The sequence below is a fragment of the Plectropomus leopardus genome, chromosome 5, assembly GCF_008729295.1.
Source record: "Plectropomus leopardus isolate mb chromosome 5, YSFRI_Pleo_2.0, whole genome shotgun sequence".
NCBI classification, from domain to species: Eukaryota; Metazoa; Chordata; class Actinopteri; order Perciformes; family Serranidae; genus Plectropomus; species Plectropomus leopardus.
Window position 1 is genome coordinate 27,044,606 of NC_056467.1, and position 16,136 is coordinate 27,060,741.

At 39.9% G+C, this 16,136-nt stretch overlaps 1 protein-coding gene across 2 annotated transcripts; it reads left to right on the top strand.

Annotated features, from left to right (window-relative positions):
- Nucleotides 1–2,276: 2,276 nt before the first annotated feature.
- Nucleotides 2,277–15,833, top strand: LOC121943126 (high affinity cationic amino acid transporter 1-like). 2 transcript variants are annotated; one of them, XM_042486546.1, is made up of 13 exons: nt 2,277–2,362; nt 6,382–6,416; nt 9,893–10,300; nt 10,378–10,536; nt 10,630–10,801; nt 10,907–11,040; nt 11,121–11,343; nt 12,887–13,026; nt 13,666–13,768; nt 13,934–14,139; nt 14,235–14,386; nt 15,457–15,565; nt 15,661–15,833. In XM_042486546.1, exons 3-13 carry the CDS (start codon nt 9,931–9,933, stop codon nt 15,831–15,833), a joined length of 1,941 nt encoding a protein of 646 aa, XP_042342480.1. In that variant the 5' UTR covers nt 2,277–2,362; nt 6,382–6,416; nt 9,893–9,930. The 2 variants fall into 2 exon arrangements, with proteins under 2 accessions (XP_042342480.1, XP_042342478.1); XM_042486544.1 differs by lacking the exon at nt 6,382–6,416.
- Nucleotides 15,834–16,136: the final 303 nt, after the last annotated feature.

The window sequence follows — 16,136 nt, forward strand, 5'->3', positions numbered from 1 at the left end:
GTGAATATGTGAAGCAGTCAAGAAAAGCACATGTACTCTTCATAGCTGTTTTTGAACAGTTATTCTGTGGGGGCACACAGTATGGAACCTGGTGCTTTTTAGTACAGCTGTACTTTTCCAGGATGGGAAAACACTATCCTTAATAACTTTAGCCTCCTATATAATATAGTCAACGGTTTCATTTCTTGGGTTGGTTTGTTGGACATTTTCATTACAACAAATCAAAGGACTCTTGACTATATGAAAGTTAAAGTGTTGGTGTTATGTTGGAGACACAAAAGGGCTTCACAAAAGTACTAAAGAAAAAAAAGAAGAGGTATGAGCAGCATCATTTTTCAAATCATATCACCAGAGGATACAAGATGTAAATAAGATAGTTTTGAAGTCACCCCATGTCTGTGCCTCTCATGTATTGCCATTACATTTAAGTCACAGAGCTAAGCATCCCATCTCCCCCAAAAATATAAAAACCCGGTGATCTTTAAAAAAACCCAGAAGGTCATTTAACAAGAATTACCGCTGTTCTGAAAAAACGGAATCCTCAAAGACTCCTTTAAACATCTAGATTTGAAAAAAAAAAAACGTTTAAACACGTTTAACCCATTTCTCAACTTTTGACTGTATTTCCAGTCTAGATATCTCCTTGCTCATTTTATATGAGCCATACAAAATGAGCAAAGAGTACAATATAGACAAATACAAATACACGTTGTAGAAGAGCACAAACATATGTCATTTGTGGCTACCACCTTTGTTTAGACCAGGGAAAAGTGCAGCAACTTGGGATATGGGTTAAAAAAATGACACTTATCTGTGCCTTATCCTCTCAATAGAGTATTCGTATCAAAAGCTTGAGAAGGAGGGAGTCTTGTTTCTCCCAGGTCAAACTGATTTGAGTTTTTCACTTTCATTGTGATTGATATGATTGTAAAGATCACTGGTGCCTGAATCAAGCTGCCTTAGTGGCGCACTCAGGCCTCCGGGAGAGGAGGAGGGACTGTTGTCTGGCCCGGCAGAGAATGGTGTGTGCTGATATCCTTTTTGTCATTACAGTCAGTTTTTCATCTTTATGCAAAACACTGGCAGCAGCTGGATCCAATGGAGATCTTTGGGACCCTAAGTGCCACTTGTTTTCCATTGTACAAGGTAATTAAATGCATTCTCCTGGTATCTCGTGTCTATTCAGTCCTCATTAAACAGCTTGAATGAAAACCATCAATACTCAGGCTCCAAAGAACCAGAACTGGGACACACTAGTAGAAACTGCATTAATACAGAATCCTCTGATAAGTTCATGGGGTGGGAAATGATCCACAAGAAATGCACAGATACTGTATCTAACAGGAGCAAAATGCAGTGATATGTAGTGTGGGGGAGCGTGCAAGTATTTCTTATGAAGTACTTCCTTCTCTGAGTCCCACAGGAACTGCATTACTTCAAAATAACCATTTATCAAGGAGATCCACAATTGGTCCACAGGGTGAGCGGCAGTCAACCATAAATCTAGAAATGTCAGATAAGGCAGCATGTAGTGCTTCTCTTACCAATTAGGTAGTAAGCTTTGATACATGTAGTACTAAGAGTCGAAGCAAAGAAGACAATCATGAAGAAACCACAATATTCAACTCATTTCAACAACCAGGGCCTAAAACTTACTGATCTGGATGGAAGGAATCCGTCCATCCCAGGCTGGATGGAGCTTAGTCATGACTGGTGTGGCTCCCTTTTTATATGCTGAGCGGTCTGTAAGGATCTCCTTGCATTGATAATCCTAAATCCCGGTGTAGATTTTGGGCCTATATATCAAGAAAGCGGCTGAAATAAGAGGATCACGACACGGCACCGCTCCACAGCAGGAAACTCAGAGAATGGAGCGTAACAGCTTTGTTTCTCCACCAAATGAGACTTTTGCAACCTTACAAGCCATCCATAATCGTCCCGTGCTGATTCAACTGTTTGTGTGTAACCATGAAAGCAAGCAGGGAAAGATGTGTCAACATATGCATACTGATACAGAGCCAAAATTAAAATTAAGACATGACTACAAGGGTATGCTGCTCCTTCTGATCACCATTCAAAATGCCTCAAAGAGCACAGGAGGAACTGGAGGCGCATTTGCTTGTAAAGAGCGCCGCCTGGTGTTCAAAAGTCGTGCTTGCGGGAAAAAGGAGCAATCAAAATCTGATTCTGGTGTAACAATCGGGTGGAGTCACAGACAGCAGGGCGGATCTCATCTCTCACTGGTAGTGTGTTGCCGGACCTCCATACGCGTGTGTGTTTGTGTGTGTGTGTCTTGTCCACAAACCAGCTGTCTAGCTGAAAGAGGCAGCAGCTGTTTGTCATCGGCGTCTTCTCCAACAAGGTAAGACGTTTAAAGTTTAATGTGTTGACTCTGTCTTTGGAGTTAAAGTTGTTTGGGGTGAAGTAACAGCATGGCTGCTCCTCAGCCATGCTGCAGGATCCCGTAAGGAAGCGGTACACATGGTCAGAGTAGAGGAAGCAACCGTCGGCTGATGCAATATAACCTGAGGGCATCTGAGAAAAGCTAGCTGTTCTCTTCAAGCAGACTGTAAAGTAGTCGAGTGCGACGCGAAGACTTTAACCAATGATACACAGAATATAGAAGTTAATCAGAAGTAGTTTTGCGTGGATCTTTGCAGTTTGAAGAGCGTAAGCTGTGAGCAGCATGGGGAGAAACATTGCCTTTTATAGCGAATGGCAGTCCCACCAGGGGTGTGTGTGTGTGTGTGTGTGTGTGTGTGTGCGTGCGCGCGCGCGCGCGTGTGTATGTGTGTGTGAGAGAGAGAGAGAGAGAGAGAGTGCGTGAATGAACTCATATGAACTTACACTGCAAATTATTGAGATTTCTTGCCCATTTTTAATCCGTGTTATCAAGTTTTCCATGGCGTAATAACAAAGTTTAAGTTATGACCAAATGATAAAAGTGTTAATGTGGGTAGAAAATGAAGACTCAGATTAAAGATTAATCGTGCATCCTGAAAATGCATTTAATTGTTATCCTCTCTTAAATTTGCCATTTAATTTCCATATATTTGTTTAAATCGAATTCATATGCAGATCCACAAATAGGCTATAGTTTGCCTCATTTATTGTGCTATGTTTTCAAACATCTGTCTGTGTGAAACAAGTTTAGCTTCAGTCATGCAGAGTTAAAACCAAACTTTTTTTTTTTGCATTGTCCTCAGCAAAATGAGAATATCAACAGTAAAGTTGATACATGGACCATTTAAGCTCATAGGCCAACTTTTTCACATGAATTTGAATCATTCATTTTGCTTTAAAGAGGTAACTTGATTTGGCATTTTCTCTTAAAAGCGGCAGAGAGTGGTGTCGTTTGGGACGTTTTTCTATTCGCAAGGAATAACCTTTAATATTTGAGTACTTGAACAGTAATGAAAATCATCAGATTCTTAAAAATATGAAGGTGTCTGCTAACAATTTATCACGTTTTCGAGCCCAACCCAAAAATTAAAGTTACAATTTTGTAAAATGTACAAGGAGTGCATTGGGTTGGGTTGGTTGGGACAGTTTGTTCTGGGCTTTAAAAAAGCTCCAAATTTGAACACAATGTCACTTATTTACTTTCTTTTTTGAGAAAAAGATAAAATTTGTGAAACTAATATGTTCACCTAAATTACTGAAGTGTGAAATTTGGCTGTAGGCTACGTGTACGCTACGTGTAGTAGCCTACAGCTACTACACGTAGCCTACTGTAGGCTGTTTGACTGTAGGCTACGTGTAGTTTATAAATTTATCTAGACTGTTGACTGTTAAATTTCACACAAAAAGTCAATAACTACAATTTCAGTGTTTTAAAAAAAGCTAAATAGTTGAACTCTTCACATTTAAAATATGACCAGGAGTTGGAATGTAGGCCTATCTGAAGTTCATGCAGCAAACATTCACTCAGTGACTTCACACTTTCTTATTCAGTTAGGAAATGCCTTTGTCTTGCTTTTGCTTATGTTTTGTTCATTTGTAATAAAGTAGAAACAATAAACAGTACTGTCCCAACAGCCCCAAGGTAACTGTCCAGAAAATAGAAAAAAAGCCCAGCATTTTCTTACACGCTGTAGATTTCAAAACTGTGAATAAAACGTGAGGAATAGTCCCCTCTTGAGGTTGAAAATAAAGAGTGTGTTGCTGAGTGTTAAAATGGTAAATGTCGTAAGTATAGTTGCTGACCCCGCTCTCCTCTACTCATGTGTCCATATGTGCAAGTGTTGTTGGTCGCTGTAATGATTCCTCCTCCTGTTCATCCTGACTGGAGAGATTCTTTTCTAATATGAGTACAATGTTAAAGACAGGAACAAAATCTACAGCCCTTATTATGTGCAAAACATGCATTATGCATTTTAAAGTTTATCCAAAGTATATGAGGCTTCAGAAGTCTGAGGTAGTTGAATCACATCTTCCAAAGTTATAGTGTTTTTATTACAATAAACTTTCTTTCTGTCACTGAAGCTCAGCAAGAAAGCATTATCTGTGTGAACAAATACAGAGGAACTTCTGCAATAAAAAGACTGCTGAAATATCCTCTACAAAAACACAATCATTATTCTGTATTCCATCCAGCGTCTTTTATCGGGTCTCTAGTACTTTTTATGTTAATCCCATAAATCCCCTAAATACACAGAATTTGCTGAAACAGACTGAGAAACAGTGTTTAATCTCAGAGAAGAGTACCTTAATTAAAAGCTGACCAGAATAAAACATGCACTATACAAATCCTGTATTATACAGCCGATGTTTGAGTCTGATGTTAAATTACAAGTTTAATTTCGCAGAGGACAGTTCAGCATCCTCACTAAACTCTTTCACACCACTGGTTCTTGTAATTGTTTACATTTCAAAGCATGACACAGTGATATGTGTCACTTATGGACATTGGCTGTTGATATCTTTGCCCCAAACATTGGTTTAAGGCTTCAACCTATTAGAAATAGTTTGAATAAGTTTGTGGCGTTACATCTTTCATCACTGCTGTTGAGAAGACAACGATACAACATTGTACAACTTTGTGGTTGTATTTTGCATTCTTCACACTTGTGTCTATATTCTCCTCCAGCTGAGTTCATTGTCAATAAATAGATAAATAACAATAATGTGCCTTATTGGGAAACAGTGACATGTTTAGGACTATTTGTGGTCTGTTGGAAACATACGAGAGACATGCTCTTCCCCAAAGATCTCAAGAGAGTCATTTATGCTTTTGTAACCTCTCTGCTAGATTATTGTAATTCTTTGTACGTGGGTGTAGATCAGCCATCACTTCATCGCCTGCAGTTGGTGCAAATTGTAGCCACCCATCTTTTAACTGGGCAAAAACAATGAGATCACGCCGGTATGGTATTAGCATCTGTCCACTGGCCACCTGTACATTTAAGGATTGATTTAAAAATTATATTGCTTGTTTTTAAGAGGTCTTCTGATCAGATGCTCCTGGGTGTTCCCAGAAGTACACATAAAAATAGTGGTGACTGAGCCTTTGCAGCAACTGTCCCTAAGCTCTGGCACAGCTTACTCATCTGCATAAAAACTGCTCAGAACAGAGAAACCTTTAAGTCTCTGCTGAAAACTCACCTCTTCTTTGTTGGCACCTGATTGATCTGAGCATGGTCAACTGACATTGTTTTAAATGTGCTCTACAAATAAAGTTTGAATTGAATTGACATATTAGCCAACTCTGCATTAAAATTACTCTAAAAAGTAAGGAAGAAAAAAAAGCAAATTAATTCAAATGATAATTTGGTCCTTTTAGATACACAGTGTGATCACCTGCCAAATAAATTTGGATTTATTAGTTGTTTTGTGTTTTAAATTTAGGAGTATTATTACTAACACATTGCCAACCAGTGGTCACTTGTCTCACTGTGGACTCCTGTAAATTAGACACCTTCAGATGTGTGGACATAATACCAGTCACACATGTTTTGGGGATGAATGTTATTGCGTAGATGCTGTACTTTGTGTCAATGTGTCATTTTTCGATTTACGATTAAGTCACAAACTAGAGAGGAAGACACAGAATGTAAACACAAACAGTGAGGAGCCTGCAAGGTCACGTCAGCTGAGCTCTGACAGGTGGACTGTTTTTGTCGCAGCACCTGACTCTGAACCAGGGAGTCAACATCTCTCAATCCGCATCATGGATGATACTATTATTGGCTGCACTCTGTGTGTGTGTGCGTGTGTGTGTGTGTGTGTGTGTGTGTGTGTGTTCAGGCATTAAATTGCTAAGAAATTGAGATATTCAGGCCTTGTTGATTATTTATCCACCTGCCTCATGAAATAGATACTTTCAGTTTTAAGTGGTTTTGGTACATTGATTTTTTTTAAATGTCTTTTTTCTTCCACAAGGTCAAGAAACAAGATCTGGGCTCTAGTCTGTAAAGGTATGAACACATCAGCAAAACTAGGAATAGTAAAAGCTGTTGTTCCTCTTCCAGTGGCTGGTTGTTGTTGTTGTTGTTATTGTTGTTGTTGTTGTTGTTGTTGTTGTGTCCTTCATAGCTTTAATGTTACAAGGTCATTATGGCTCTAGAGATGTCAGTAACACCTTAATCCCTGGAAAGGAAAGTTTGTTTGACTTGTGTAAGCTGTCTGTTTTATGACCACCCTCACATGGCACTTTGTTTGCTCCGTCCCCGTGTTACACCACATGGGCAGGTGGGCTTTTTGTAGTGCTGCTAAATACCCTTCACATGCCAAGTGGGAGCTGGTTGGTCTCTAAATTGGCTCTCTACTGGCGGAGCCTTTTACATTCATGCAGGGAAAACTGTAATTAAAGGCAGTCAGCAGCATTTCTCAAATTTATGTTTGGAAATAGTCAAGTTGCATAACTACATCCTTTGATAATGTTTTTTCCCTGGTGCACGTGTCTGTCCCACTGATTCACAGGTCAATGCCTGACTGAGTGCAAATAAGTAATTTAAAAATGTAATGAATCATTAACGTTATTTTACATGAAGAGAATCAATAGCAATGTCATTTTTGTAGCCAAGACTATATGTCTAAATACTAATGCAATAAAATCTGAGCCAATTTGCTCTTGATATGAGGTTCACTAAATTAAGATTGGACTCATATTTACAGTATATAAAGGTCTAGTCTGATGTGCTATTGTGACTCTGCTGTCCTCCCAATGTGTATAAACAATGTCACAGCTAAAATAAAAGGCGTTTGAAGGAGCAAAAGTATTTTGCCAAAGGCCAAATAGTGACGAGCATGTGACTAACTGCCATTCCAAATTCACCCACATGCCCCCTGTGCGCCACCAGCAGGTGCTAAGTTCGATGATTGGCTGAGAGGAGGGCTAGGTTCTATCCTGCCCACCCTCCTTTTTTAGCTCATCCACAGCATGTCACATCTTGTGCACGCTACAGTGAGCCTCCGCCATGAACCTTTCCCTGTTCTTGTCCCCCCCCAACCCCCCCCCCCTTTGCTTGTTCTGCGATGTAACAAATGTTTTCGCTTGTGCAACATATAAGGACACGTTTTTCATGTCCTACTTTTGTTCACATTTTTGACTTTTGTGAGAACTGTTCTGAAGTTTATAGATTTTCCTTTGGGTGGCCTCTGCATATTTGCTTAAACAAACTTCACCCAATGAAACGTCTGTCTCATTACGTCCTTGAATCTTTTCTACGTTTCAAAGAATTTTCCACACACACCACTTCCTGATATGTAGTGGAAATACCGGTCTGTGCCTCTGCATATTATCAGAGCATGATGATGGTTATAAAACTGGAAATATTTGATTATAATTCCAGTTATATAACCAGAATCCCAGTCTTAAGTATTAATCAAAATTAAAGTTACTGTATTTCTGCTGTGAGAAGGTAAAAGAGAACAATTGAGTTGTATTTTTTCTTGTATTTATAACTTGAGTTTAATGAGTGGAGCCTGCCAGTCAGTCGGTCCTGCACGGAGGGATACGGCTGCCGTCACAGCTGCTCTGAGTGTCTTGAGGCCATGTGATGTGTCACCATTCTATTTGTGAGCCAGACACCTGAATGGTTTGTACACTAAGAGGCGTCTGTGTCACGTGTCAAACCAGCACTTGTAAACGCCTCTCTCAGCCCTATTCATCCTCAGCTGAATGTGAATGAGTCTGCAGTCGGCAACACTTTGGAGAATGTGGTTGAGTGGATTTATAAACTGAAGGAAGAGTGACTGTATCTTAGTGAAGGAGAAAGATCCTATTTTGTTTTGTATAGTGGAAGTGAGTACTCGCATGCATTATTGCTCTGTAACTGTCTCTGCTGTGCTGTTTAGGAAGAGGCTTTGAAATTGGATCTTGGATTGTCAGGATTATGCCCTGCACACTATTTCCAAAATATCACAGTGTAATTGTTTTACAGATGATGCTGTTATGAAACGTTTTGTGCACCAGGTTATCTGGCAACATCGTGGTTTAGTTGATCTTTTTTCCTGTTTTGATTTAAGATAAACAACTGTGAAATATAACATATGTCCATTACTGCTGACCATTATCATTTGATGAGGCAAAAAAGTCAGTAACTATTTTATATCTCAAGTAGGCTCATCCACATTCGTGTTACTGCTGCCTGCACTCTAACCTGGAACAATGTATGTTGAAACAGGTAACAGCACTTAAAAAAAGGGAACAGAATATCTTTTGGAAGCTTTCATGTCTCTGTAGCTTGTGCAGTTCTGTAAACATAAGAGGTGCCTAAATAGTTTGTAGTATGAGTCACATATCGAGGGATCGTACCTGTTGTTTTTTTTACAATGCTGAATGTAATATGTACTGTTTTATGTTCAATCAGAGGCTATGTTGGACATATTCAATGCTGGCATGTTATCATTAGAATTTAATGTTAGTGCGCAAATATGAAACAATTAGGATAACGAAATGAGCATGAGCAGCACTTGTGATCTGCAAATTTAAATGCACAGCATATATTTAGTAGTTTGACATTTTATTAATCTAAAACATTGTGCAAATATGAAGCTCACAGTGCTCATTGTATTCTAGTCAATGCTAATAGTTTGTTTAATTAAGTACAAGCTATAACTATTTATTGAACTAACAATGCAGACGCAGCTATTCTGCTTATTCAGGCTCTTTCCCTGTGGCTTTAATTGTAGTGTAAATACAGTAGAAGTTACAAGTATAAGTAACATATTTGCAATTGTTTGTGCATCCTGTTATTCAAAAAATGTCTGCTTTTTAATTAGAATGATATGGCACAAAGACTTTTGGGATTATTGTCATTGTGCACAGATGAATAGCTCTATACTTAAAGTGCTATTTTCTTTCAAGGTGAAGTTGGTAGATGGTACATTTGCATGCATGCATCACATTAATGAAAACTGCAAGTGATATGAAAAACTCAAAGGTGTCTATATCTAAGATCATTTCCTGTGAGTGAGCAGTTTGCTGTGTCATCTGCAACTCCTGTTGATCAGAGACTTTTTAAGGCTGTAAGAATGAAGTGAATGAAGTTGTAAGTTTGTTTATTAAATTGGGGTAATGTTCACCATGATGCAGAATACTGTACACCAATAGCAATGTCAGTAATGTTCTCATGTTATCTTGTGACATCGTGGAAATCCTCATAGCAACAGCCTCCATCACTGATCATTAAATACAAGTTTGAGCAGAGGAATTTGGGGGTGTCTTTATTGCAAGTGCCAGTGGGGAAAAAAAGAGCACAACAAAATATCTGCAATCATAGTATATGGGTATTGATCAGCTAAGCTCTTATCAAAGTCAGAAGCACAAGGATCAAAGAGTTACTTGATCTGAGACTGGAGTGGCACCATAGTTTCTTGTTCTTTTCTGTTGTCTGTTGATATGTAGCCATTTCAGTGCTCCGTCATTTCTGTCTTCTTTTATGAACAGGTAAATAATCTTCTGTCGAGCTTCAGGTGCCAGCCAGGATGATTCTTGCAACATTAAAAGGCATTGGGAAGCAGCTCCTGCGGGTGAAGGTTGTGGACTGTAACACAGAGGACTCCCGCTTGTCTCGATGCCTCAACACGTTTGACCTGGTGGCCCTGGGCGTCGGCAGTACGCTGGGTGCTGGAGTCTACGTGCTTGCTGGCGCTGTGGCCCGGGACAGCGCTGGACCCGCCATCGTCCTCTCCTTCCTCATCGCTGCCCTCGCCTCCGTCCTGGCTGGTCTGTGCTATGCCGAGTTCGGAGCCCGTGTCCCCAAAACTGGCTCAGCTTACCTCTATAGCTATGTGACCGTTGGAGAACTGTGGGCCTTTATCACAGGCTGGAACCTCATCCTCTCTTATGTCATTGGTGAGACACGGTAAATAATAAGAAAAGGTTGCTACACTACTTATCATTGGATTCATATTAATACTTTCTCCACACAGGAACTTCAAGTGTGGCCAGAGCATGGAGCGCAACCTTTGATGAGCTGATTGGGAGACACATTGAGATATTCTGCAGACGCTACATGACCATGAATGCCCCAGGCATCCTGGCTGAGTATCCAGACATATTTGCTGTCTTCATCATAATCACCCTGACAGGTGAGGAGACGCGATTCATCTCTCTCACATGTTTGATCTTTTTGACATTGTAGGCTTTCATTTTTCTCATTGTCATTTTTCAACTCCTTGCAGGGCTGCTTGCATTTGGAGTAAAGGAGTCAGCCTTGGTAAATAAAGTGTTCACCTGCATCAATGTACTGGTGCTGCTGTTTATGATCATATCTGGCCTGGTCAAAGGAACCCTAAAAAACTGGAACTTGAACCCTGAAGAAATCCTCAATAGCACCAGCAACTCTAGCCTCAAGTGGGTAAAATGAAGAGCTTATTCCCAAAATGCATAATGTGCCTAATGATATGCTCGTGTATTCTGTTTTAAGATAAGCAACTGTTGTGTTTCTATTGCTTTCAGTGTGTCTGATTCCTTACCGACAGAAGAAAGTCTTGGTGTCGGCGGCTTTATGCCTTTTGGCATGACTGGAGTTCTCTCAGGTGCCGCCACCTGTTTTTACGCCTTCGTAGGGTTTGACTGCATTGCCACTACAGGTAAGAGGAAATACATTAAATCAAAAAGCAACACATTTGATCTCCATCGTCTCTCATCTCCAGTTGTGTTTCCTCCCCAGGAGAAGAAGTGAAGAATCCTCAGAGGGCCATTCCTATCGGGATCGTGGCCTCGCTCCTTATTTGTTTTGTGGCATACTTCGGTGTGTCCGCAGCCCTCACTATGATGATGCCTTACTATCTGTTGGACAAGAACAGCCCACTGCCAGTGGCCTTTAAGTATGTGGGCTGGGAGGGAGCCACTTATGCAGTGGCCATTGGCTCTTTATGTGCCCTGTCGACCAGGTAAGAGGCTCTCCTGCCTTTCAGCATGAGAACTCAAAGAGGACCTGTAAATGTTTGCATCCTTTTTGAGGGATGAATAGTTTATGTCCAGTACACTAACTTTAGAATTTTTATATTATCTTTTTTTAAATTCAATACTTAAAGTGAACTAGTTTAAAACTTTAAAAGCACTTACTTTGCAGTTTAAAAGACTGGATTGAATCCAGAGAGAGTGACTTTGGTGATTACTTCATTGAAGGTTCCACATTATGCTCATTTTCAGGTTCATGCTTGTATTTGGTGTTTCTATGAGAACATGTTGACATGCTATGTAAACGCTCTGTGTTCAAAAAACACTATTATTAGTGAACAGTTTCTTAATAACGATTGTGTGCATTTCACCTATACCTAATATGTAATAAAGAAAAGACATGTAAAAATGTCTTTTTACAATATGGGACCTTTAATGAAGGTTATGAAACATGTGCATGTACAAAGTTATGAAACATACTTAAAGATGCCTTGTGGAGTTTTCATAGAAAGCAAACAAAGTCCTGTTTACCTTCAGTATTTGTCATCGAAACCCATGCTGAAGGTCTAACAAAAGTGTTGAATACACTGCAGCAGTTTGTCAGTGCCTTGCTGTGTTTCTTGATGTGTGTAACAAACTGGCTCAGTGAATGTGACAAGGAGGGAGTCCACACAAGAGATTTAGTAAAAACAATGATAATTTATTAACTAAGACATATGAAAATGAACAAACCACCCAAACCAACATTGCAAGGTGGATGTCTGCTGTGGGAAGGGAGAGAACGAGTCAACACCTAAGCCAGTATTTACAGCCTGAGAAGGCCCAGGTGAGCGTGATCAGGCTGATGACGCTCCCATGTCACCGAGGTGCCTGATGACGCTGTCAGCCTCCAAGACAGAGTGAGGGGCCTAACAGTGTGTCAGCTCTACCTGTAGATCAGTGGAAAAGTGTCAAACCAATGGCAGGAGTACAAATTGTTTTGTAGTTTTCGGGTCTAATAGAATTATGTTTTGCATGGATATTTTTTGCATGGGTGTTACGTTTTTATTGTTTTATAGTAGATTGTAAGCAGAGAATATTAAATTATTATTAAATAGCAAGGAAATTTGCAAAATTCATCATTAGATGGTCAACTACATGAGTGTTCTTCATTCTGCTGCTGAAGCACAAAGTAGCCTTATGCTATTTGCTTTTGGTAAAACATGAGCCACGAAAATAGGACCTTCTTTACTTGTAGCGCTCATGTTTGTTGCTTTTTTTCTGACCTGAGATCTTAAATGTGCTTATGTCGTAATTACGACTGTACAGCTGAGAAGTACAATATTTTCCAAGGAGCATGTGATGGCAGCATTAATTTTAGGGGCAGTTTTCGTGGTTTTGGCCACTTCGTTCTAGTTATAGGAAATGTTAATGCTACAGCAAACAATATTGTAAATGTGTGCTTTCAACGTTGTGGTGTCAGTCCCCTGTTATATTTTCTAACTGTGTGCATTCACTTGCACGGCATGCTTTTCTCTCTCTCTCCCATACTAGCTTACTAGGCTCCATGTTCCCAATGCCCAGAGTGATCTGGGCCATGGCAGAAGATGGCCTGCTCTTCAAATGTTTGGCCAAAATCAGCCCACGAACCAAAACCCCTCTAACAGCTACCGTAACATCTGGTGTTGTGGCAGGTGAGGTCATGACCTAAACCTACTAACTGGTTCCTATCACCCTTTAACCCTACGGGATGCTGTTGGTACCCATGGCCTCAACACGAGCGCTTGATGAAAATCAACATGGTCACACAGCATAAATGTGCTGCTGCAGATGTCACATCCTGTGTTATTTATCAGGATGTCGGGCTGCTGTTAAGGCCCTGTGTGAAGCCAGGTTCCCAAACATTTCTAAAAGTTAAAACTCTCTGCCTCCTCCTCCTCCATCTTCTTTCATCCTTGGCCTAGTCTCCTTGGCTCCATGTTTCCGCTCCCACGCATTATCTTTTCTATGGCTCGCGATGGTCTGCTCTTCTCGTTTCTGGCACGTGTCAGCGAGAGGAAGACGCCCACCATCTCCACCTTGGTGGCTGGGTTTATGTCTGGTAGGTAACTACGATGAGGCCAAAGGCAACAATGCCCTCTACAGGAAGGAGGATGTTGGTAAATTCATATAAAGTTGCAAATAAATGGAGTTATACAGTTTGAAAATGTATATAAATGATCTAAAAATTACAATATCTGCATTATATTGTGCGAAAATGTGCTTTTTTTTCTTTTTTAAAGAAGTCTCTCATCTTGCTGATTTTGAGTATTTGTCTCTTTTGTGTCCTGCAGCTGTAATGGCTTTCCTGTTTGACTTGAAAGACCTGGTTGACCTCATGTCCATTGGCACTTTGCTGGCCTACACTCTGGTGGCTGCCTGTGTGCTGGTCCTCAGGTAGTACTCACCTCTCACTTTACACATGCAGTTTAGGGTGGACAGGAGCCCAGAGGCTAAAATACACAATATTTGTGCATCCTTTAACTGGGAAGGGAATCCCCAGTCAGATGCTAGTCAGGCAGGTCAGTTTTGTTGTTTCTAAGTCTGTTTTGTCTTCTGAAGGTACCAGCCTGCACAGCCCAGTGCGGCCTATGAGATGGCAAACACTAATGATGAACCGGAAATGGCTGAGGCGGATAATGAAGGGAACATTGACATACTACCACACCAGGAGGATCGCTGCACCATCAAGAACCTTCTTTTCCCTGCAAACGCAGATCCATCACCTCTGTCTGGGTTTGTCGTCAACATTTGCACCAGCGTCCTCGGTGAGAAAAAGCCCACAGAAAACTGGAAAAATAATTTACCTTGTTAGTGGTTCAGCAAATCATCTGATGAGCCCTCTTTAATGTCTTCCCACCAGGTGTTTTGGTGTGTGTCTTCAGTGTTGTAGCTGTTCAAGGAGGGCTGGCATCCTGGTCAGTGCCTGTCCTCTGTGTTATCATGGTGGTCTGTCTGATTTTCACCTTCATTGTGTGGAGACAACCGCAGAGCAAGGCCAAGCTTGCCTTCAAGGTACACTGTGTTCTTTTGCCAGAGAGTATTCTCACAATATTTTATAGTCACACATGCAAGATGACTTTGTCAGAGTGTGATAAGCATGATGTGTAAATTCCTCTGCAAAACTCAATAAACCCCCTCTATACACAGTTCATTGAAAACAAAAACCTTGTTAAAACAGGTTTAATTGTAGTTGAATTGCTGTAAATGCAGTGAACAGAGCAACCATTAACAAAGCAAACAGTGAAAAGATGAGGTTTGCTCTTTAAACTTTACTTTTGCTCATAACCTGCTAAATGACTACGTATCTTTCAGTCCAAGAAATACCAAATAAGTGTACTTGACATTTTGCCAACTATTTACGAAGCACTCCATGGGTTTTCAAATTGACTGCAATCTCTTCAGTTCAGGATCTTATTAAAATCAACTCACAGAGACCTGAAACTTACTTGAATGTAAATGCAAGGTAATGCAGTCAGACTTGTTGCAACTACATTAAAATATTTCCATGCTGTAGTGAAATGAATGGAATCCAATGGCTGCCTGGAAAATATGAAATAATTAAAGATTTAAAGCAGGTTTTTGAAATTGGTTGGCAGTCTAATAACTGATGGAATATAAATATATATATATATATATATATATATATATATATATATATATATATATATATATAATATAATGTTTGGCCAATATGTTTCAATAGTATTGAAACTGTTATGGGCAGGTGCTGCACAATATTTTAACATTAGCTAAAAATGATGTAGAGAAATGTTTATTTTACTTTATATCTACATACTGTTTGCCAAAAACATGTAGAACCATTGGAAATATCAATTAAGGTTGTTGAACTATCATTCATATAGAATTGTTTTATATGCAAAATGACAGCACCTTTTATTAAAAGTCTTAATGCTCTCAACCGTATTTACAGTGATGTTTAGAGCATATTTTCAGGGTTTATTCTGCAACATTGCCTCATCCATTTTTCATGAAGTCCATATCACCCATAACTACATGCTTTTGAGTGTATCTTTTCTCAGTATTGAAGGTTGTAATGTTTAATACGTACTCTCTCCTCACAGGTCCCCTTGCTGCCCTTTGTCCCAGTCATCAGTATGTTCATCAACGTCTATCTGATGATGCAGCTCGACAGAGGAACCTGGATGCGCTTTGCCATCTGGATGGTTTTAGGTACTTTGGATTATGGACCATCAATATCAAATATTATCTCTGTTGTACTTGTGTGGGGAGAATGAATGAATGTCTTAACCTCAATGTTTTCACAGGTTTCTTTATCTACTTTGGCTATGGTATTCGCAACAGTGCAGAGGCAGTGTTGACCACATCCAGTGCCTACACACCAGCCTGCACAATAACCGGAGAGCCCATGGCCCCAGAGAAGGAAGCCTTCCTACACAACACACAAGACGCAGGCGGAGACGACGATGAAGATTGCTGAGGAAGGAAGTAGGAGGTTCACGAAATCCACTCGAGCTCTGTTTTGTTAAAGTCTCCAAAATAGCTGCTAATACAGGAGACTTATTTATGCACTCGTCCCAATCAGAGCGTTGAGTTGTTTGCCAAAATTATAGATGAAAGGATAATAGATAAAAAGGATCATTAGATGTGATGGCTGAGTAAAATCTTCATAAAAACAAAATTTAAATGCATCTAAAAAACATTTCTTTTATTTTTTTTTATATTTTTTTTATTTTTTAGCTAGAAAGTAAATTGTGTATGTTTTGCTCTTTGATGTGATACA

Coding starts and splice junctions, on each gene's coding strand:
- LOC121943126 (XM_042486546.1), top strand. CDS start 9,931: ATGATTCTTGCAACATTAAAAGGCATTGGGAAGCAGCTCCTGCGGGTG. Junction 10,537..10,629: donor CATCATAATCACCCTGACAG/GTGAGGAGACGC, acceptor AACTCCTTGCAG/GGCTGCTTGCATTTGGAGTA. Junction 15,566..15,660: donor TGCCATCTGGATGGTTTTAG/GTACTTTGGATT, acceptor ATGTTTTCACAG/GTTTCTTTATCTACTTTGGC.